This window comes from Bombina bombina, chromosome 6, assembly GCF_027579735.1.
Source record: "Bombina bombina isolate aBomBom1 chromosome 6, aBomBom1.pri, whole genome shotgun sequence".
NCBI lineage: Eukaryota > Metazoa > Chordata > Amphibia > Anura > Bombinatoridae > Bombina > Bombina bombina.
The window spans coordinates 373,805,085-373,829,614 of NC_069504.1; the positions used below are offsets into that span (position 1 = coordinate 373,805,085).

Genomic DNA, 24,530 nt, shown 5'->3' on the forward strand with positions numbered 1-24,530 from the left:
CCCAAAAAAGGCCATTGACATACAGGGTACGTCGCTGGTCCTTAAAGGGACAGTATACACTCATTTTCATATAACTGTATGTAATAGACACTACTATAAAGAATAAGATGCACAGATACTGATATAACAATCCAGTATAAAATGGTTTAAAAACTTACTTAGAAGCTTTCAGTTTAGCTCTGTTGAAAAGGCAGTTGGAAAGCCCACTGCAAGTGGGAAATAAGACACTCCCCCCCCCCCCTTCTTTTGCATATGAAAAGACCCTTTACACAAACAGGAGCAAACTGGAGAAGGTAGCTGATGGTATTCAAATAAAACTTTAGGGCTTGGTTAGGAGTCTGAAAATCAGAGCAATGTTATTTAAAAATAAGCAAAATTATACATTTAAAAAAAAAAAAAAACTTTATGGGCTTTATAAATAGATCATCTACAAAATATTTATGCAAAGAAAAAATGAGTGTATAATGGCCCTTTAAGGGGTTAAAGTGAATGTCAAGTTTAATGAGTGCTCGGTTTTAAAAAAAAACAAAAAAAAAACTATTTTTTAAACTTTACATTTAATTAAGTGTCTTTTTTCAAATACTTACCTTTTTCTTTATGAAAACAGCCAGGTGATCTTCCACCCGCAGCTCCTGCTGTACTTAGCACAGCTATAACGAATCCGACTTCCTCCAATCATTGCATGCACCCCAAGGCGTCCAGCTCGTGAGGCCACGCATTGATTGGAGGAAGCCAGATTTTTGTAATTGCTGTGCTAAGTTCAGCAGGAGCTGCGGGCGGAGGATCACCGGTTTGGTTTCATAAATAAAAAGGTTTTTGAAAAAAGACGCCTAAATGTAAAGTTTAATGAATGAAAGTGCCCCTGTTTTAAGATTATTTTTAAAAACCAGGAACTTTCACATTAATCTTGACATTCACTTTAAATAGCAATACTGAATATTTCTGCAAACATTCACAAATTTGTTATGACTACTGCCCCCTGGTGTTGCTATACTTTAAGTAACATTGCTTATAATTTATATGTTCTGCCAGCAACAAGCATGCAGCTATAACACTTGTTTAAGTTTTTCATTAAAACTGTGTGATTATATTCCAATTCCATTATATAATTTGCTTGTCTTAATCAGGTTGGGGAAGATGTCCCAGATGCCAGAAAATGTGCTTGTGCCAGTCACGTTGCCCAGGTTGCTGACTTTTTCCAGGTGAGATTTATTTATACTCTGTGCTATATCAGTATGAATTGGGATCATAATTCTATTCTCTGCAGATTTTCATCGCCTTTGGGAAGGTTGTATATATTAACCTATCAATATGAGACTATGTATATTACTTGCCCATGAAGGTTAATTTGAGACCATATGTGAATGAATTGCCCATGAGGGCCAATATGAGAAGGGTAGTTTAATATGAGATATAATAGGAGGCGGTATGTGAGTGACTTACCAGTGAAGGGTAATATATAATAGTAGACAGTATGTGTGTGACTTGCCCGTGAGGGGTAATATATAATAGGAGACAGTATGTGTGTGATTTGCCCTTGAAGGGTAATATATAATAGGAGACGGTATGTTTGTGACTTACCAGTGAAGGGTAATACATAATAGTAGACAGTATGTGTGTGTGACTTACCCGTGAAGGGTAATATATAATAGGAGACGGTATGTGTGTGACGTGTCTGCTAAGGGTAATATATAATAGGAGACGGTATGTGTGTGACGTGCCCATGAAGGGTAATATATAATAGGAGACGGTATGTGTGTGACTTACCCGTGAAGGGTAATATATAATAGGAGACAGTGTGTGTGGTACTTGCCTGTAAAGGGTAATATATAATAGGAGACAGTATGTGTGTGATTTGCCCTTGAAGGGTAATATATTATAGGAGACGGTATGTTTGTGACTTACCAGTGAAGGGTAATACATAATAGTAGACAGTATGTGTGTGTGACTTACCCGTGAAGGGTAATATATAATAGGAGACGGTATGTGTGTGACGTGTCTGTTAAGGGTAATATATAATAGGAGACGGTATGTGTGTGACGTGCCCATGAAGGGTAATATATAATAGGAGACGGTATGTGTGTGACTTACCCGTGAAGGGTAATATATAATAGGAGACGGTATGTGTGTGACTTGCCCATGAAGCGTAAAAGGAGAATATTATATTCTATTGGTCATTTAGGTTATTCCTGAAAGCACTTATTTAAATTCCTCTTTCCCATTCATTCTCAAATGTCTGCTGTTTAATACTCACTGTAATTTAGATACTCTATTGACATGTTCTTGCATAGGGTGTGGATGTCATAGTGAATGCCAGCAGTGTGGAAGACATTGATCCTATGGCCATCGGTCAACGCCTCTCCAATGGCTCTGGACGACTGTCTAGCCCTGTTATGCAGAGACTGCAGCTTAAAGAGGATGGTGAAACTGTGGTGAGAATGGGTGCTCTATACTATCCACAAATGATCCTTTCTGAGATGGTTGTTTTCATTATATATTCTTTGCAGGGCACCAATTACCAGAAGACAAATGCAGCCATAGAAATGAAACGCCTCAACAGAGAACAGTTCTGGGAGCAAGCCAAGGTATTTTTCTTTGCAACATTTCTTTCCATTAATTTAGATATGATCTGTTTCATGTACAGGTGTGTTCTCTTATTCATTCAGTCCATCTAATTATCTGTTTATGTATGTTACTTTGTGGTTTGTTAGAGGGAAGAGGAGGAAAGGAAGCAGGAAGAGCGACAGAAAGCTTTGGAAGAGAGACTTCGCTTTGAGCAGGAGCGCATGGAGCAAGAGCGCAAAGAGCAGGAGGAACGCGAGAAACGCTATCAGGAAAGAGAGCAGCAGATAGAAGAGCACAGGTACTTATTGGTTTCTCATGACGTAGGGAGTAATAGTAAAGGGAAATTTTGACAAAAAATATTTATATTCATAGAATAGTTTTCTGTTAAATATCCATATTTTTTAGCTTCCTTTTTTACTAATAAAAAATGTTATAGGCTCGCTCTATCAAGCTGTGGAGGGAGCTCTCGAGCCCTTTAAGGGACATAATACTTTTATGCTTAATGACTTGAAAGTTATTCCGTTTAACTGTAAAAAGCAGACAGGAAAATATCATCTGAACATCTCTATGTAAAAAAGGAAGATATTTACCTAAACATTTCTTCATCTCACAATAGTAAGTGCTTAGTGGAAAGTGAAAAGTTATCTTTCAGCTACTGTCCAGCAGCATGTTGGGGGGTGGGGGGAAGCCAGTCAGCATCTTTAGTACCGAGGTTATGCTTTGCTTTACTGTGATCTCATGAGATTTTACTGATTTCTCGCAAGATTTCATAGTAAACTTCCTTAAACTGAATAGGGAAATAATGACTGTGCCTGCACATGCCAGATGCACGATCTTTTGCAAGTCCCGGGACTTGTATACTGATTGGCTGCTGAAAATCGTTTTAGAATGGTATGTGGCTACTGAGGACATTTTTGAGGTTAAATATCTTCTTTCTTTTTATAAGGCAGGGAGAGTCCACAACTTAATTCCTTACTGTTGGGAAATACAACACCTGGCCACCACGAGGAGACAAAGACACACCAGCCAAAGGCTTAAATATCTCTCCCACTTCCCCTATCCCCCCCAGTCATTCTTTGCCTTTCGTCACTAGAGGAGGATGGCAGAGGAGTGTCAGAAGATTCGGATAGTCCTTAAACGGGTATGTTTCCCTCAAGAAAAAACTGGAGTTTTAAGTAATCATATATACCTCTCAGTGAGAGTATTGATCAAAGTTAGAGTCTAGAGATGCAAGGAAAGTTTTTCTGCGAAGTCATCCAGACGGTCTATCTAACAACTCCTGAGCAATCAGTGTTAACTAGTTACACTGCTTGTTTTTCCACACTCAGGTCCCTGTTAGAGCATCGCTTACAAGGCTGTCACACTTGAGAGGCTGTATCAGTTCCACAGCATGGATCCTGGAGGGTAAGTCTGTGTAATTTTCATATAGCAGGGACGCCTTATATAGGGTCACAGCGTGACACCTCAGTAGGACCAAGGGTTAATATCTCCTCAGTGGGAGTTTATTGGGAACAGTTTGGGGAGTTTATATACTGCTTTAACATTTGTGAAAAAAAAAAATGTTTTCAGAGTTCATTTAGACTGTGTACTTTTGGCTGGAACAAGCAGGTTTCACTTTCACTTTTGTTTGATGCGCAGCTTCTAATAGCTTTGCGCTCTTTTTTTTTTTTTTTAATAGCAGGGGAGGGTCCTGCCTTGCCCACCAAGTGACCGGGTGTGGCTTCATTTACTTTCTTATGATACTGCTGCAGACAGCGTTTCTTGACAACTTGTCTGGGTCTAGGAGGTGGTGAGAGCCCCAGCCATTAGTTTTGTAAAGGTGCCTTTCTATATTTAAAAAGTTTATTTTTGTATTGTTTTTTTCTTTCTACTGTGGGATTACATACCTACTATGGAGGACTCTGATAATATGTTAGAAGGTTCCACTCCTGTAGTGCTTTATACAACCTGCTTATATTGTGAGGAGGCCGTGGTTTGCCCGCCTTCTCAATTTTATTCAAATTGCCTGGGTACTGTTTTGAAGTATAAGAAGGGAGCTAAATCTGCTATTAACCCTAGTGCTGTTAGTCCCCCTGAGCCATCAACCTCTCAGGATTCTGTGAACTGAGAGATTACTACCCTTTCTACCTAACCGCTTCACATGCAGTTCCCCGTAGCACAGCTATTTCTCCATTTGGAGGGGGCCTTTTTCCTGCGGACTTTACCGCACAATGCCCTACCTATATCTGGGAAACTTAAGATAAAGGTTAAACACAGTTCTCCTGTTTTAGATTCATCTAATTTCCAATCGGATCTAGCTTGTATGTCCCAGCTATCTGAGGATGAGTTGACCTCTGTGGCGTCAGAAGGTGAAATTTTGGAGTTGGAGACTTCTATTACTAAAGCTCCGGCGGAGGAACCCTCCTTTTAGATATAAAATTGAACAGGTCCTGTCTACACTAAAAGTTCCAGAGGCTAATTTACCTGAGGAACCTAAGATCCCTAAGTTAGATAGGGTTTATGAAGACAGGAAGGTCCCACAGACTTTTCCCGTCCCAGTTCATATGGCGAACATTATTAGTAAAGAATTGGAACATCCTTTTCTCCCTCGGTTACTTTAAAAAAAATTGTTCCTGGTCCCTGACTCTCAATTAGAGCTGTTGGCTCCATACCTAAGGTGGATGGCGCAATTTCGATGCTAGCTAAGCGTACTACTATCCCTCTTGAGGATAGCTCTTCCTTTAGAGAAAATATGGATAAGAAGTTAGAAACTTTCCTAAGGAGAATGTTCCAACACGTGTGATTTTTTTTTTTATTTCAATCGGCGGCAGCAGTGGCCTCTGTGGCCGTGGCCGCCACCTACTTGTGTGGCTCCCTGTCAGAACTTATTGAGGTAGAATCTCCCTTCGAGGATATTTAGGAGAGAATTAAAGCCTTAAGAGTATCTAATTCTTTCATATGTGATGCGAATATTCATATTATTCGCATGAATGCTAAGGCTTCAGCTTTTGCGGTCCTTGCCTGCAGGGCTCTCTGGTTAAAGTCTTGGTCTGCGGATATGACTTCTAAAACCAGACTCCTTTCTCTTCCTTTCAAGGGGAAGATTTTATTTGGACTAGGTCTAGACTCCATCATCTCTACGTTTACTGGAGGGAAAGGTGCCTTCCTACCTCAGGATAAGAAGAACAGACCTAAGGGACGGTCCTTTAATTTTCGCTCCTTTCATTTGGACGTCCCCCGATCCGGGATCTATCATCCTTAGGAGTAATAGTCCCGTTACCTGCATCAGAAAGAGGTCTATTCAAACCTCTTTGTGGTTCCCAAAAAGGAGGGAACTTTCCATCTTTTTCTAGACTTGAAGTGCCTAAATACATTTCTAAGTGTCCCCTCCTTCAAGATGGAGACTATAAGATCAATCCTTCCCTTGGTTCAGGAAGGACAGTTTGACTACCATAGATCTGAAGGATGGATACCTTCATGTTCTGATTCACAGGGAACATTTCCAGTTCCTGAAATTCGCCTTTCTGGATCAACACTTCCAATTCATAGCACTTCCGTTTGGCTTAGCTACTGCTCCAAGAATATTTACGAAGGTTCTGGGGGCTCTTCTAGCGGTTGCCAGAACCCGAGGTATAGCAGTAGCTCCTTACCTGGACAATATCTTGGTACAGGCACCACCTTTTCGTCTAGCAAGGGATCACTCAGAACTTCTTATAAGTCTTCTTTAGTTTGATGACATGGATGGAAGATAAACTTTACAAAAGAGTTTTCTTACTCTTAAAGACTCAGTGTTCATGAAGATCTTTCTAACACATCAGAGACGTTGCAAGCTAACAGCATATCTTGCCCTCCAGGCCTCCTTGAGACCTTTGGTGGCCCAGTGTATGGAGGTGATTGGACTCATGGTGTCTTGTATGGACATCATTCCCTTTGCCAGATTCCATCTCAGACCTTTACAGCTATGCATGCTGAGACAATGGAACGGCAGCCATTCCGATCTGTCACAACAGATAGTTCTGGACAGCCTGGCGAGAGACTCGCTCTCTTGGTGGCTCTGTCAAGATCACCTGTCCCAAGGCACGTGCTTCTTGAGACCGTCCTGAGAGATTGTGACTACGGACAACAGTCTATCTGGCTTGGTGTCAGGGTGCCAGGAATCAGACTGAGACGACAAGTGCAAAAATAATCACACCTTTTATTAATAGCAAAAAATAATAACAAGCCAGGAGTCAAAACCAGAGCTGGTAGTCAGACAAGCTGAGTCAGGAGCCAAAGCGAATAGTCAGACGAGCCAGAATCAGAAACAAGGAAAACAGCAGAGTCAGGAACAAGCCAGGGATCAGGAACCAGGAAGGACGTCAGGCAGCCAGGTAATACACAGGAACTCTCGCACAACAGGTCTGAGACAACGCAAAGGCAAAGCATACTGAACAGAGGCCCTTTAAATAATAAGTGAGGACATCACAATTCTGAGTCTGCATCCTGTCTCACATGGATGATGCACACCAGTCTGACCATAAAAGGAAGTGCAGGAAATGAGCAGCATCCCCCACAATGCACCATAGTCAGCAAGAGAGGTGAGTAAAATGGCTGCCAGTAGCACATGGCAAACAAAACAGGGAAAAAACCCTGACGCTTGGGAGCCGTTTGGGGTGCCAGGAAGGCACAGGGGCTGTGGACTCAGGAGTCCACTCTTCCGATCAATATCTTGGAACTCCGGGCAATTTTCAGTGCTCTGAAGGCATGGCTCCTCTTGGGTTTGTCCCAGTTTATCAGATTCCAATCAGACAATATAACTTTGGTAGCCTACATTAACCACCAGGGAGGAACGAGAAGTTCCTTAGCGATGAGAGAAGTGTCTTAAATCCTAGAATGGGCTGAAGCCCACAACTGTACACTGTCAGCGATCCACAGGGTGTGGACAACTGGGAAACAGACTTCCTCATCAAGCAATTCTTTCACCCGGGGAAATGGTCTCTCCACCCGAGATCTTTGCTGGGATATGCAGCAGATGGGGGACACCGGAAATAGACCTTATGGCCTCCCGTCTCAATGCCAAACTACCCAAGTTCGGGTCGAGATTGAGGGATCCTCAAGCGGTTCTAATAGATTCCATGGAGGTTCAGAGTCCTATATCTTTTTTTTTTTTTTTTTATTACCTCTTCTCCCTCATGTGGTGGCCCGCATCAAACAGAAGCAAGCATCAGTGATTCTAATTTCTCCATCCTGGCCGTGAAGGACTTGGTTCGTGGATCTGATGGGGATGTCCTCATCTCCTCCGTGGAGGTTACCTTGTCGCAGGGACTTGCTGATACAGGGTCCTTTCCTTCATTAAAATCTAGATTCTCTGAGGCTGACTGCGTGGAGATTGAGCGCTTAGTGTTAGCCAGGAGAGGTTTCTCTGAGAGTGTCATCGACACTTTGATTCAAGCTCGTAAGCCAGTTACTCTACGCATCTACCATAAGGTGTGGCAGGCTTACCTGCACTGGTGTGAAGAGCTTCGTTTCTCCAACATAGGTGTGTCCGGTCCACGGCGTCATCCTTACTTGTGGGATATTCTCTTCCCCAACAGGAAATGGCAAAGAGCCCAGCAAAGCTGGTCACATGATCCCTCCTAGGCTCCGCCTACCCCAGTCATTCTCTTTGCCGTTGTACAGGCAACATCTCCACGGAGATGGCTTAGAGTTTTTTAGTGTTTAACTGTAGTTTTTATTATTCAATCAAGAGTTTGTTATTTTAAAATAGTGCTGGTATGTACTATTTACTCTGAAACAGAAAAGAGATGAAGATTTCTGTTTGTAAGAGGAAAATGATTTTAGCAACCGTTACTAAAATCCATGGCTATTCCACACAGGACTGTTGAGAGGAATTAACTTCAGTTGGGGGAACAGTGAGCAGTCTTTTGCTGCTTGAGGTATGACACATTCTAACAAGACGATGTAATGCTGGAAGCTGTCATTTTCCCTATGGGATCCGGTAAGCCATTTTTATTCAGACAGTAAATAAGGGCTTCACAAGGGCTTATTAAGACTGTAGACATTTTCTGGGCTAAATCGATTCATATATTACACATATTTAGCCTTGAGGAATCATTTAATCTGGGTATTTTGGTAAAATAATATCGGCAGGCACTGTTTTAGACACCTTATTGTTTAGGGGCTTTCCCTAATCATAGACAGAGCCTCATTTTCGCGCCGGTATTGCGCACTTGTTTTTGAGAGGCATGACATGCAGTCGCATGTGTGAGGAGCTCTGATACATAGAAAAGACTTTCTGAAGGCGTCATTTGGTATCGTATTCCCCTTTGGGCTTGGTTGGGTCTCAGCAAAGCAGATACCAGGGACTGTAAAGGGGTTAAAGTAAAAAACGGCTCCGGTTCCGTTATTTTAAGGGTTAAAGCTTCCAAATTTGGTGTGCAATACTTTTAAGGCTTTAAGACACTGTGGTGAAATTTTGGTGAATTTTGAACAATTCCTTCATACTTTTTCGCAATTGCAGTAATAAAGTGTGTTCAGTTTAAAATCTAAAGTGACAGTAACGGTTTTATTTTAAAACGTTTTTTGTACTTTGTTATCAAGTTTATGCCTGTTTAACATGTCTGAACTACCAGATAGACTGTGTTCTGAATGTGGGGAAGCCAGGGTTCCTTCTCATTTAAATAAATGTGATTTATGTGACACTGAAAATGATGCCCAAGATGATTCCTCAAGTGAGGGGAGTAAGCATGGTACTGCATCATTCCCTCCTTCGTCTACACGAGTCTTGCCCACTCAGGAGGCCCCTAGTACATCTAGCGCGCCAATACTCCTTACTATGCAACAATTAACGGCTGTAATGGATAATTCTATCAAAAACATTTTAGCCAAAATGCCCACTTATCAGCGTAAGCGCGACTGCTCTGTTTTAGATACTGAAGAGCATGAGGACGCTGATGATAATGGTTCTGAAATGCCCCTACACCAGTCTGAGGGGGCCAGGGAGGTTTTGTCTGAGGGAGAAATTTCAGATTCAGGGAAAATTTCTCAACAAGCTGAACCCGATGTGATTACATTTAAATTTAAGTTGGAACATCTCCGCGCTCTGCTTAAGGAGGTATTATCCACTCTGGATGATTGTGAGAATTTGATCATCCCAGAGAAACTATGTAAAATGGACAAGTTCCTAGAGGTCCCGGGGCTCCCAGAAGCTTTTCCTATACCCAAGCGGGTGGCGGCCCCCGATCCGGGACCGGATCTGGTGGGGGGCAGACTCTCTCTCTTCGCTCAGGCTTGGGCAAGAGATGTTCTGGATCCTTGGGCACTAGAAATAGTCTCCCAAGGTTATCTTCTGGAATTCAAGGGGCTTCCCCCAAGGGGGAGGTTCCACAGGTCTCAATTGTCCTCAGACCACATAAAAAGACAGGCATTCTTACATTGTGTAGAAGACCTGTTAAAAATGGGAGTGATTCATCCTGTTCCATTAGGAGAACGAGGGATGGGGTTCTACTCCAATCTGTTCATAGTTCCCAAAAAAGAGGGAACGTTCAGACCAATCTTAGATCTCAAGATCTTAAACAAGTTTCTCAAGGTTCCATCGTTCAAAATGGAAACCATTCGAACAATTCTTCCTTCCATCCAGGAAGGTCAATTCATGACCACGGTGGATTTAAAGGATGCGTATCTACATATTCCTATCCACAAGGAACATCATCGGTTCCTAAGGTTCGCATTCCTGGACAAGCATTACCAGTTCGTGGCGCTTCCTTTCGGATTAGCCACTGCTCCAAGGATTTTCACAAAGGTACTAGGGTCCCTTCTAGCGGTGCTAAGACCAAGGGGCATTGCAGTAGTACCTTACTTGGACGACATTCTGATTCAAGCGTCGTCCCTTCCTCAAGCAAAGGCTCACACGGACATAGTCCTGGCCTTTCTCAGATCTCACGGATGGAAAGTGAACGTGGAAAAGAGTTCTCTATCTCCGTCGACAAGGGTTCCCTTCTTGGGAACAATAATAGACTCCTTAGAAATGAGGATTTTTCTGACAGAGGCCAGAAAAACAAAACTTCTAAACTCTTGTCGGACACTTCATTCCGTTCCTCTTCCTTCCATAGCGCAGTGCATGGAAGTAATAGGTTTGATGGTAGCGGCAATGGACATAGTTCCTTTTGCGCGCATTCATCTAAGACCATTACAACTGTGCATGCTCAGTCAGTGGAATGGGGACTATACAGACTTGTCTCCGAAGATACAAGTAAATCAGAGGACCAGAGACTCACTCCGTTGGTGGCTGTCCCTGGACAACCTGTCACAAGGGATGACCTTCCGCAGACCAGAGTGGGTCATTGTCACGACCGACGCCAGTCTGATGGGCTGGGGCGCGGTCTGGGGATCCCTGAAAGCTCAGGGTCTTTGGTCTCGGGAAGAATCTCTTCTACCGATAAATATTCTGGAACTGAGAGCGATATTCAATGCTCTCAAGGCTTGGCCTCAGCTAGCAAAGGCCAAGTTCATACGGTTTCAATCAGACAACATGACGACTGTTGCGTACATCAACCATCAGGGGGGAACAAGGAGTTCCCTGGCGATGGAAGAAGTGACCAAAATCATTCAATGGGCGGAGACTCACTCCTGCCACCTGTCTGCAATCCACATCCCAGGAGTGGAAAATTGGGAAGCGGATTTTCTGAGTCGTCAGACATTACATCCGGGGGAGTGGGAACTCCATCCGGAAATCTTTGCCCAAATTACTCAACTGTGGGGCATTCCAGACATGGATCTGATGGCCTCTCGTCAGAACTTCAAGGTTCCTTGCTACGGGTCCAGATCCAGGGATCCCAAGGCGACTCTAGTAGATGCACTAGTAGCACCTTGGACCTTCAAACTAGCTTATGTATTCCCGCCGTTTCCTCTCATCCCCAGGCTGGTAGCCAGGATCCATCAGGAGAGGGCATCGGTGATCTTGATAGCTCCTGCGTGGCCACGCAGGACTTGGTATGCAGATCTGGTGAATATGTCATCGGCTCCACCATGGAAGCTACCTTTGAGACGAGACCTTCTTGTTCAAGGTCCGTTCGAACATCCGAATCTGGTCTCACTCCAGCTGACTGCTTGGAGATTGAACGCTTGATCTTATCAAAACGAGGGTTCTCAGATTCTGTTATTGATACTCTTGTTCAGGCCAGAAAGCCTGTAACTAGAAAAATTTACCACAAAATATGGAAAAAATATATCTGTTGGTGTGAATCTAAAGGATTCCCTTGGGACAAGGTAAAGATTCCTAAGATTCTATCCTTTCTTCAAGAAGGATTGGAGAAAGGATTATCTGCAAGTTCCTTGAAGGGACAGATTTCTGCCTTGTCTGTGTTACTCCACAAAAAGCTGGCAGCTGTGCCAGATGTTCAAGCCTTTGTTCAGGCTCTGGTTAGAATTAAGCCTGTTTACAAACCTTTGACTCCCCCTTGGAGTCTCAACTTAGTTCTTTCAGTTCTTCAGGGGGTTCCGTTTGAACCCTTACATTCCGTTGATATTAAGTTATTATCTTGGAAAGTTTTGTTTTTGGTTGCAATTTCTTCTGCCAGAAGAGTTTCAGAATTATCTGCTCTGCAGTGTTCTCCTCCTTATCTGGTGTTCCATGCAGATAAGGTGGTTTTACGTACTAAACCTGGTTTTCTTCCAAAAGTTGTTTCTAACAAAAACATTAACCAGGAGATAGTCGTGCCTTCTTTGTGTCCGAAACCAGTTTCGAAGAAGGAACGTTTGTTGCACAATTTGGATGTTGTTCGCGCTCTAAAATTCTATTTAGATGCTACAAAGGATTTTAGACAAACATCTTCCTTGTTTGTTGTTTATTCTGGTAAAAGGAGAGGTCAAAAAGCAACTTCTACCTCTCTCTCTTTTTGGATTAAAAGCATCATCAGATTGGCTTACGAGACTGCCGGACGGCAGCCTCCTGAAAGAATCACAGCTCATTCCACTAGGGCTGTGGCTTCCACATGGGCCTTCAAGAACGAGGCTTCTGTTGATCAGATATGTAGGGCAGCGACTTGGTCTTCACTGCACACTTTTACCAAATTTTACAAGTTTGATACTTTTGCTTCTTCTGAGGCTGTTTTTGGGAGAAAGGTTTTGCAAGCCGTGGTGCCTTCCATTTAGGTGACCTGATTTGCTCCCTCCCTTCATCCGTGTCCTAAAGCTTTGGTATTGGTTCCCACAAGTAAGGATGACGCCGTGGACCGGACACACCTATGTTGGAGAAAACAGAATTTATGTTTACCTGATAAATTACTTTCTCCAACGGTGTGTCCGGTCCACGGCCCGCCCTGGTTTTTTAATCAGGTCTGATAATTTATTTTCTTTAACTACAGTCACCACGGTATCATATGGTTTCTCCTATGCAAATATTCCTCCTTAACGTCGGTCGAATGACTGGGGTAGGCGGAGCCTAGGAGGGATCATGTGACCAGCTTTGCTGGGCTCTTTGCCATTTCCTGTTGGGGAAGAGAATATCCCACAAGTAAGGATGACGCCGTGGACCGGACACACCGTTGGAGAAAGTAATTTATCAGGTAAACATAAATTCTGTTTTTTCTTGGCATAAGGTTAAAGTTGCCAGAATGTTATCTTTTCTCCAGAATGGACTGGAGAAGGGTCTATCTGCTAGTACCCTGAAGGGACAGATATCTGCCACGTCGGTGTTGCTGCACAAGAGATAAGCTGAGCTTCCGGATGTGCAGTTCATCGTTAAGGCCCTGACTAGGATCAGACCTGTGTTTAGAAAGATGGCTCCGTAATGGAGTCTCAATCTTGTTTTTCGTGTGTTGCAGCAGGCTCCGTTTGAGCCCATGCATAATGTTGACATTAAACTGTTATCTTGATAGGTTTTGTTTCTATTGGCTATTGCCTCTGCTCGCAGAGTCTCTGAGATTTCTGCCTTGCAATGTGACCCCCTTACCTTGTTTTTCATGCCGATAAGGCGCTTTTACGTACTAAGTTAGGTTTCCTTCCTAAGGTAATGTCAGATAGCAACATTAATCAAGAGATTGTTGTTCCTTCCTTGTGTCCCAATCCTCCTTTGGCGAAGGAACGTTTGCTTCACAATCTATATGTGGTTCGTGCCTTGAAGTTCTACCCTCAGGCTACTAAGGAGTTCAGACAATCTTCATCTTTGTTTAACATCTATGCACGGGTAAAGTTAGGGGTCAGAAGGCCACTACATCGTCCCTGTCATTCTGGTTGAGAAGTGTCAACAGCCTGGCTTATGAGACGGCGGGACAACAGCCTCCTGAGAGGATTACGGCTCATTCCACTCGAGCAGTAGCTTCTTCCTGGGCTTTTAAGAACAAAGCCTCAATGGATCAGCTTTGTAAGGCAGCTACCTGGTCCTCCTTGCATACTTTTTCCAAATTTTACAAGTTTGATGTGTTTGCTTCGTCTGAAGTAGCTTTCGGGAGAGGTTTTGCAGGCTGTGGTGCCCTAAGATTAGGGTCCGCCTCCTTTCTTGTTCCATCCAGTTATTCCTTCAGTGTTCTCTGGAGCTTGGGTATTGTTTTCCCAACATTAAGGAATGATGTCGTGGACTCTCCCTGCCTTATGGAAAGAAAACAAAATGTATGCTTACCAGATAAATTCCTTTCTTTCCTGGCAGGGAGAGTCCACAACCCCATCCGTAAGCTATTTTTTGTTTGGGCAGCTCCCTTTTTTTATTTTTTATTTTTTTACTTCTGGCACCTTTATACCCTAAAGTTTCCCCTACTTTTCCTCGGCCGAATGACTGGGTGGATAGGGGAAGTGGGAGGGATATTTAAGCCTTTGGCGGCTGGGGTGTCTTTGCCTCCTTCTGGTGGCCAGCTGTTGTATTTCCCAACAGTAAGGAATGAAGACTCTCCCTGCCAGGAAAGAAAGGAATTTATCTGGTAAGCATACATTTTTTTTTACATAGAGTTGCTCAGCTGATATTTTCTACTCAGCTTTTTATTTCTTTCATGGCTCAAATAGGGCATGTAATTTTAAACAACTTTCCAATTTACTTTTATCACCAATTTTGCTTTGTTCTCTTGGTATTCTTAGTTGAAAGCTATACCTAGGAGGTTCATATGCTAATTTCTTAGACCTTGAAGGCCGCCTCTAATCTAAATGCATTTTGATAGTTTTTCACCACTAGAGGGCATTAGTTTGTGTTTCATATACATAACATTGAACTCATGCATGTGAATTTACCATGGAGACAGCTCTGGCTAAAATGTCTGTCAAAAGAACTGAAATAAGGGGGCAGTCTGCTGAGGCTTAGATACAAGGTAATTACAGAGGTAGAACGTGTATAATTATAACTGTGTTGGTTATGCAAAACTGGGGAATGGGTAATTAAGGGATTATCTATCTTTTTAAAGCAACATAAATTCTGGTGTTGACTGTCCCTTTTAATCTAGTCCATAATAAAAGTGCAAGCTATGGAGGACTGATGCTTTAGAGGGTGCTCCCTCTTTAACAAAGTCTCTTTCCTGTGTTTATTTTGAGGAGGTTCTTGTAGATCAGGATGCTCAACTATGTTCCACATGCCTTGATAAAGTTGCGACATCTAAAAATAAAGGGGTGTCTAGTACTTCTGAGACGTCCACCTCTGAGGGTTCCCTGCCCCGTGAGGTGCATTCCCTGCTTTCATCTCCGAGTGCACATGCAGCGCCCCAGGGTCCAACCTTTACTCAAGCAAGCATAGGGCTTACCATGGCGGTCCGGCCCAGGGGTTGTCTATGCCTATGGAAATATCAGAAGCGTTATACGATGACGAGGCCCACTCCGTTTATTTGGAGGAGGCTCCTTCTGGGTCGGAGTCCATGCCATCTCATCCTCTGGCTGTGGAGGAGCCTGACTTTAGATTTAGGATGGAGAATTTTTCTGCTTTTTGCTGAAGCAAGTGCTTGCTACTCTGGAGGTCCCAGAACCGAAGCTTCTGGAGGAACCTTCAATTCCTAAACTTGATAAGGTATACGAGGACAGGATGGATCCTCAGACCTTCCCGATTCCTGTTAAGATGGCTAATATTATTAAGAATTAATGGGAGCGATTAGCTTCTTTCTTTTCCCCTCCTTGTTTTAAGAAACTGTTCGTCATTCTGGACCTTTAACTCGAGCTGTGGGGCACTGTCCCTAAGGTGGATGGTGCTATTTCCACGCTCTCGACAATAGTTCGTTGTTTAAAGAGCGCATGAATAAAAAGTTGGAAAATATGTTAAGGAAAATGTTTCAGCACACAGGATTTGTTTTTCAACTGGCAGCGGCTGTTACCGCGGTTTCCGGAGCTGCGACATATTGGTGTGAATCCCTGTGATATGGTCGAGAGGGAGACTTCAATCAACGAGATACAGGATAAGATTAAGGCGTTGAAGGTCGCCAATTCTTTCATTTGTGACGCCAATATGCAAACTATTTGCCTGAACAAAGGTTCCAGGATTGGAGTCTTGATCTGCGGACATGACCTCTAAGTCGAGGCTGTTGTCTCTGCCTTTTCAAGGAAAGTTTCTGTTCGGTCCAGGATTGGATTTGATTATATCCACTGTTACGGGAGGCAAGGGGTGCTTTCCTACCGCTGGATAAGAAGGCTAAGCCTAAAGGATCTACTTTTCGTCCCTTTCGTGCGGCAAGGCCCAGCGCCAGCAGTCCGCTGCGAAAGCGGATCAGTCCAAGGGAACTTTGAAAGCCTGCTCAGTCTTGGAACAAGTCCAAGCAGCCCAAGAAGCCCGCCGAGACAAAATCGGCATGAAGGGGCAGACCCCGACCGGTCTCTGGACCAAGTAGGGGGCAGATTGTCTCTCGCCCAGAGTTACAGGATAGTATTCAGGTCCCATCCGCACAGGTGAAGATTTCTCCTGTCAAACCTGTCTTCATACCGGAGAAGAGAGAGGCCTTTCTAGAATGTGTGAGGGATTTCTCCTCTCTAGGTGTTATCGTACCAGTACCCTAAGCAAAAAGGGGTCTAGGGTACTATTCAAATCTTTTTGTGGTTCCAAAGTAGGAGGGCACGTTCCGCCAGATTCTGGACCTAAAGTTTTTCAACAAGTTTCTGGCTGTTCCCTCGTTCAAAATGGAAACGATCATATCGATTCTGCCACTAGTTCAATAGGGGCAGTTCATGACGACAATAGACTTGAAGGATGCTTACCTTCATGTTCCAATTCACAGGGACCACTTCATGTTCTTAAGATTTGCATTTCTGGACCAACACTTCCAGTTTGTGGCCCTTCCTTTTGGTGTTCTAGAGGTGCTACTTGCAGTGGCCAGATCCAGGGGCATTGCTGTGGTGGCCTATTTGGACGACATCCTAGTCGAGGCGCCGTCGTTCAGCCTCGAAGAGGATCATTCGAGGGCTCTTCTTTCCTTGCTCCAATCTCACGGTTGGTAGATCAACTCAGGAAAGAGTTCCCTGGTTACCAGCAACAGGGTGGAGTTCCTGGACACGATAATAGACTCTATGTCCATATTTCTCACAGATCAATGACGCAGGGAGATGGCGTCCACCTGTCTTGCCCTTCAGTCCTCCTCATGCCCTTCGGTAGCTCAGTGTTTGGAGATGATCGGACTCATGGTCTCCAGCATAGACGTCATCCCCTTCGCCAGGTTCCATCGTCAATTGTGCATGTTGAGACAGTGGAACAGCGATCATTCAGATCTATCACAGCGGATATCCATGGATGCTTGGACCAGGGACTCCCTCTCTTGGTGGATCCGTCTCGAGCATCTGTCCCTGGGGACATCCTTCTTGAGACTGTCCTGGGAGATTGTGACCACGGACGCAATTCTTGCAGGATGGGGAGCTGTTTGGGGTGCTAGGATGGCACAAGGAAAATGGACCCGGGAGGAGTCTCTCCGATAAATATTCTGGAACGTCGAGCAATTGAGGGCGTGGCCTCCTCTGGGGTCGTTCGGCTTCATCAGATTCCAGACCAACAACATTACCTCAGTGGCTTACATTAACCATTAGGGGGGGTACGAGGAGCTCCCTAGCAATGTGGGAGGTGTCCTGGAATTTGGAGTGGGCGGAGTCCCACAACTGCTCGCTTTCAGCGATCCACATTCCAGGTGTGGACAACTAGGAAGCATACTTTCTCAGCAGGCAATCCTTCGATCCTGGGGAATGGTCTCTTCACCCTGAAGTGTTTGTGGATATTTGTTTTAGATGGGGAACGCCGGAGATAGATCTCATGGCGTCCAGACTCAATTGCAAGCTACCCCGATACTGGTCAAGATAGAGGGATCCCCAGGCAGAGCTGATAGGTGCCTTGGGGTTTTAGCCCAGCTTACATTTTTCTTTTTCAATGTACCGAGTCCACGGATTCATCCTAACTTGTGGGATATTGTCCTTCCTGACAGGAAGTAGCAAAGAGAGCACCACAGCAGAGCTGTCTATATAGCTCCCCCCTTAACTTCACCCTCCCCGTCATTCTCATTTGCTGGCTCTAAGCAGGAAGAGTAAAGAGAAGAGGTGTTAAACTGTTAGTTTTATTTTATCTTCATGGAAAGTGAACGTAAAAAAGAGTTCTCTTTCCCCCCCTCACAAGAGTTTCATTTCTAGGGACTCTGATAGACTCGTTGGACATGAAAAAATTTCTGACGGAGGTCAGGAAATCAAAGATTTTGTCCACCTGCTGAGCTCTTCATTCCATTCCTCGGCCGTCAGTGGCTCAGTGTATGGAGGTAATCGGACTAATGGTAGCGGCAATGGACATAGTTCCGTTTGCTGGCTTGCATCTCAGACCACTGCAACTATGCATGCTCAATCAGTGGAATGGGGATTATGTGCATTTATCTCCTCAGATAAATCTGGATCAAGAGACCAGAGACTGTCTTCTTTGGTGGTTGTCACAGGATCATCTGTCCCAGGGAATGTGTTTCCGCAGGCCAGAATGGGTTATAGTGACGACAGACACCAGTCTTCTGGGCTGGGATGCAGTCTGGAATTCCCTGAAAGCTCAGGGTTTGTGGACTCGGGAGGAGGCTCTCCTACTGATAAATATTCTGGAATTAAGAGCGATATTCAATGCTCTCCAGGCATGGCCTCAGCTGGCTTCGGCCAGATTCATCAGATTTCAGTCGGACAACATCACGACTGTGGCTTATATCAATCATCAGGGCGGAACAAAGAGTTACTTAGCGATGATAGAGGTCTCAAGGATAATCCAATGGGCAGAGGCTCACTCTTGCCATCTGTCAGCGATCTATATCCCAGAACGCTAAACTTCCTCGTTACGGCTCCATGTCAAGGGATCCTCAGGCTGTACTGATAGATGCTCTAGCAGTACCCTGGTCGTTCAACCTGGCTTATGTGTTTCCACCTTTCCCTCTCCTTCCACGTCTGATTGCCAGAATCAAACAGGAGAGAGCATCAGTGATTTTGATAGTGCCTGCGTGGCCACGCAGGACTTGGTATGCAGACCTGGTGGACATGTTATCCCTTCCACCATGGTCTCTGCCATTGAAACAGGACCTTCTGATTCAAGGTCCATTCAAGCATCCAAATCTAATTTCTCTGCAACTGACTGTGTGGAGATCGGACGCTTGATTCTATCAAAGCGGGGTTTCTCGGAGTCAGTCATAAATACCTTGATTCAGGCTCGAAAGCCTGTTACCAGGAAAATTTATCATAATATCTTTTTTGGTGCAAATCCAAAGGCTTCTCCTGGAGTAAAATCAGGATTCCTAGGATTTTGTCTTTTCTCCAAGAGGGATTGGAGAAAGGATTATCAACTAGTTCCTTAAGGGGACAGATATCTGCTCTGTCTATTTTGTTGCACAAGCGTCTGGCAGATGTTCCAGACATTCAGGCTTTTTGTCAGGCTTTAGTTAGCATTAAGCCTGTGTTTAAACCTATTGCTCCGCCATGGAGTCTAAATTTAGTTCTTGGAGTTCTTCAGGGGTTCCGTTTGAACCCATGCATTCCATAGATATTAAGCTTTTATCTTGGAAAGTTTTGTTCCTAGTTGCTATCTCTTCAGCTCAGTTTCTAACTATCTGCATTACAATGTGACTTTCCTTATCTTGTGTTCCATGCTGATAAGGTGGTCTTGCTTACCAAGCCTGGGTTCCTACCTAAGGTTGTTACTAACAGGAATATCAATCAGGAAATTGTTGTTCCTTCTCTGTGTCCTAATCCTTCTTGTAAGAAAGAACGTCTGTTGCACAACATGGACGTGGTTCGTGCTTTGAAATTTTATTTGCAGGCAACCAAAGATTTTCGTCAATCATCTTCTTTGTTTGTTGTCTATTCTGGAAAGCGTAGGGGTCAAAAGGCTACGGCGACTTCTCTTTCCTTTTGGCTGAAAAGCATCATCCGTTTGGCTTATGAGACTGCTGGACAGCAGCCTCCTGAAAAGATTACAGCTCATTCTACTAGAGCGGTAGCTTCCACATGGGCTTTTAAAAATGATGCTTCTGTTGAACAGATTTGTAAGGCTGCGACTTGGTCGTCGCTTCATGCCTTTTCAAAATTTAATAAATTTGATACTTTTGCTTCTTCAGAGGCTATTTTTGGGAGAAAGGTTTTGCAAGCAGTGGTGCCTTCATCCGTGTCCTAAAGGTTTGGTATTGGTATCCCACAAGTTAGGATGAATCCGTGGACTCGGAACATCATGCAAAAGAAAACAAAATTTATGCTTACCTGATAAATTTCTTTCTTTTGCAATGTACCGAGTCCACGGCCCGCCCTGTCTATTCAAGACAGATAGTATTTTTTTTTATGTAAACGTCAGTCACCTCTGCACCTTATAGTTTCTCCTTTTCTTCCATGGCCTTTGGTCGAATGACTGGGGGGTGGAGGTAAGGGGGGAGCTATATAGACAGCTCTGCTGTGGTGCTCTCTTTGCTACTTCCTGTCAGGAAGGACAATATCCCACAAGTTAGGATGAATCCGTGGACTCGGTACATCGCAAAAGAAAGAAATTTATCAGGTAAGCATAAATTTAGTTTTTTCAAAATCTATAAATTCAATAAAGAAAATATGCTATATTATTGTAATTAATCAACCTTATGATGCACATGATAACCTAGAAGTGACTCTAATTTGTTTTGTTTTTTTTCCCCTTCAGGAAGAAGCTTCTAGATGAAGAGGCTGAAGAGGCAAAAAAAAGGTTACAGAGCAACTCAATATTTGTGAGTGAATCTTGCTGTTTTTTTAGGATTTCTTTCTATCAGCATAGAGACAGCAGTACTTTATTATTGTTAATAGAACTGTTTGTTTATACCCTGCCAGATGGAACAGAAAGATGACGACGAGGTGGCAGACCAAAAAAGAACAGAAAGTGAAGTGGAGGTACAAACATACTTTTTGTAATATTTTTGTGTGTTAAACGCTAATATGATTTATGCATATTGATTTTGTATTAGTGTAGTATTGCATGTCTGTTGTATAGTGTTTTATTTCTTTCATAAGGTGGTGAGAGTCCATGAGCCGTCACATGTTGTATTCAATTCCTGACCACTAGGGGATGTAAAAAATACCCAACATACTAAGAGTTTTAAATCCCTTCCACTTCTCTGTACCCCTGTCTTTTTTGCCTCCACAGGAGAAGGTGACAAATTGAGGTGCTTCAGATTCTACGTAGAAAGGGATTCTCAGACCTATGCGAGACCCATTATCCCTCTCAGAGAGCTGGGAATAGGACAGAGGGGCTTACAGGAGTACCATTGGCAGTGATGTAATGCTTCCACTGGGAGTTTGTCATTAGCCTGCCACACGTGTCGCTGGGATTTATCCTTCAGCCTTTGTCGGTGTACTTCTAGATGCTGTGCTTGAGTGTACAGCACATGGTGGGCTCCTCTACTGACAGCTGATGATGTGCAGCTTGGTAAATATAGTAGAGTGGGTGCTTTACAGGTAAGTTAGTACTCTTTGTCACTTACATATCCCACAGGCTATTAGTAGGTACATACTTTATGTATATCATAGTCAGGGGATGTACCAGGTAAGCACAGACTGAACAGGCAGGGCAGGGAACACGCTGAATGGGTGAACTTTACATAATGCCTCATGTATTCACTTATGTTGGAAGTTTGTGTAAAGGGGTACTTTGCCTGTAACTGCTCCATGGGAGATTGCTTTTCGTGCAGCTTCTTCACTCAGGGCACATGGCTTTATTTTTTATTTTTTTTACAAGTCGACATGTTTGTTTTTACTTGCGACCCATGCGGGTCTTAGTCGGATTAGAGTAACGCCCACAGTGGGCGGGGCCTATTTTCACGCCCTCAGACGCGCAGTATCATCCGGATCGCATAGCAAGCAGAGGCTGGGGGCTCTGGTGGGGCCTAAATTGTCTCGGCCTTCGAAAGGTTTTTCAAGCTTATCAGGCTACAGCAAGTGTATTCCGTGGTGCAGGGGCCAAATTAAGATAATAAATAAATTACTGTTATAATCGATATATATTGTTTTCTTACATATCTCAGCAAGGGGATGCAATACTAATAGAGTATTTTGGGCACTTTAAAATAATTTTTTTCTGTTCCAAACACGTTTTTGTAGATATCAGAAAAATAGTTGCGCTTTTAAAATTTAAAGGCGCAGCACAGTTTTTTTGCATTAATATTTTTGCATACAATTTGAATTCAGAGCTCAATATTTTAAGCAAAGTACGACTTATTAATATTGCTAGTCTGTTTAACATGTCTGACACTGAGGAGGAAACTCCTTGCTCTATGTGTTTAGATGCCACTGTGGAACCCCCTCTGGTTTTTTGTCCCTTGTGTACTGAGAGGGCCTTACAATGTAAAGCACAAATTTTATGTAAAGAAAATGTGTCTAAGGATGATTCTCAGTCTGAGGAGAATCGGGGTATACCGCTAACTTCTCTCCAAGCGGCACAACCTTTAACGACCACCCAAGCGACACCTGGTTCTTCAACCGCGTCTAATTCATTTACTCTGCAGGATATGGCTGCAGTTATGTCAACTACCCTTACAGAGGTATTCTCTAAGTTGCCAGTGTTACAGGGCAAACGCAGTAGGACAGAAGTCAATGTGAATGCTGAGTCCTCTGATGCTTTGTTAGCTATTTCCGATGTACCCTCACAGGGATCTGAATTGGGGGTCAGGGGACTTCTGTCTGAGGGGGAATTTTCCGATTCGGGAAGTGAGTTACCTCAGATGGACTCGGATGTCATGTACTTTAGATTTAAGATTGAACACCTCCGCCTGTTACTTCGGGAGGTTTTAGCGACTCTGGATTACTGTGACTCTATTGTGGTACCACCAGATAAATTGTGTAAAATGGACAAATACTTAGAGGTGCCTGCTTACACTGATGTTTTTCCAGTTCCTAAGAGAATCTCGGAGATTATTAAGAGTGAATGGGACAGACCGGGTATCCCGTTCTCACCCTCTCCTAATTTCAAGAAGATGTATCGCTTATCTGACACTGTTTTGGACTCTTGGCAAACAGTCCCTAAGGTGGAAGGAGCTATATCTACCCTGGCTAAGCGTACAACTATTCCTATTGAGGACAGCTGTGCTTTTAAAGACCCTATGGATAAGAAATTGGAGGGTCTTCTAAAGAAATTGTTTATTCATCAGGTTTTCCTCTTACAACCAACGGCCTGCATTGTACCAGTTACCACTGCGGCAGCCTTCTGGTTTGATGCTTTAGAAGAGTCTCTTAAGACTGAGACTACTTTAGAGGATATTTTAGATAGAATTAAGGCTCTTAAGCTGGCTAATTCTTTTATTACTGGACCGGATCTAGTAGGGGGCAGACTTTCTCTCTTTGCTCAGGCTTGGGTAAGAGATGTTCAGGATCCTTGGACACTGGTGATCGTGTCCCAAGGGTATCAGCTGGAATTCAAAAGTTCTCTCCCAAGGGGGAGGTTTCTTCTGTCACGATTGTCTGCAGACCTGACAAAAGAGAGGCGTTCTTACGTTGTGTAAAAGACCTCTCTACTATGGGAGTAATTCGTCCCATTCCAAGACTGGAACAGGGACAGGGGTTTTACTCAAATCTTTTTGTGGTCCCCAAAAAAGAGGGCACGTTTCGACCAATTTTAGATCTAAAGAGTCTAAACAAGTTTCTCAGAGTCCCATCCTTCAAAATGGAGACTATTCGAACAATTCTGCCATTGATCCAGGAGGGTCAATATATGACTACCGTGGACTTGAAGGATGCATACCTTCATATTTCTATCCATAAGGATCATCATCAGTTCCTAAGGTTTGCCTTCCTAGAAAAACATTTTCAGTTTGTGGCTCTTCCCTTCGGGTTGGCCACAGCACCCAGGATCTTCACAAAGGTTTTAGGGTCCCTTCTAGCGGTTCTCAGGCCGCGGGGTATTGCAGTGGCGCCTTATCTCAACGATATTCTGATTCAGGCGTCGTCTTACCATCTGACAAAGTCTCATACAGACATGGTTCTGTCCTTTCTGAGGACTCACAGGTGGAAGGTGAATCTAGAAAAGAGTTAATTAATTCCACAGACCAAGGTTCCCTTCCTGGGAACTCTTAATAGATTCCATATCCAGAATCTTTAACTTTCTGACCTCTGTCAAGAAAATTTTCATGAATACATGCCGAGCCCTTCAGTTCAATCCTCGGCCATCAGTGGCCCAGTGCATGGAGGTAATTGGATTGATGGTGGCGGTAATGGACATCATTCCGTTTGCTCGTTTTCATCTCTGACCACTACAGCTGAGCATGCTCAGACAGTGGAATTGAGATTATGCAAATTTGTCTCCTCAGATAGATCTGGATCAGGAGAAAAGAGATTCTCTTTTCTCCAACATAGGTGTGTCCGGTCCACGGCGTCATCCTTACTTGTGGGAAATTTTACAAGTTTGATACTTTTGCTTCTTCTGAGGCTATTTTTGGGGGAGAGGTTTTGCAAGCCGTGGTGCCTTCCATCTAGGTGACCTGATTTGCTCCCTCCCATCATCCGTGTCCTAAAGCTTTGGTATTGGTTCCCACAAGTAAGGATGACGCCGTGGACCGGACACACCTATGTTGGAGAAAACAGAATTTATGTTTACCTGATAAATTACTTTC

At 43.7% G+C, this 24,530-nt stretch overlaps 1 protein-coding gene across 2 annotated transcripts in view; it reads left to right on the plus strand.

Moving 5' to 3' along the window:
• The window catches only part of DBN1 (drebrin 1), a 335,364-nt gene that overhangs the window by 221,453 nt on the left and 89,381 nt on the right, over nt 1–24,530 (plus strand). Inside the window, exons 4-9 of one of the 2 annotated variants that reach the window (XM_053717068.1) lie at nt 1,128–1,202; nt 2,292–2,432; nt 2,508–2,585; nt 2,712–2,863; nt 20,597–20,660; nt 20,761–20,820. In XM_053717068.1, the coding sequence (XP_053573043.1) occupies nt 1,128–1,202; nt 2,292–2,432; nt 2,508–2,585; nt 2,712–2,863; nt 20,597–20,660; nt 20,761–20,820 (570 nt within the window). Of the gene's footprint in view, nt 1–1,127; nt 1,203–2,291; nt 2,433–2,507; nt 2,586–2,711; nt 2,864–20,596; nt 20,661–20,736; nt 20,821–24,530 lie in introns of both variants that reach the window. The other variant, XM_053717067.1, reaches the window with a different exon arrangement.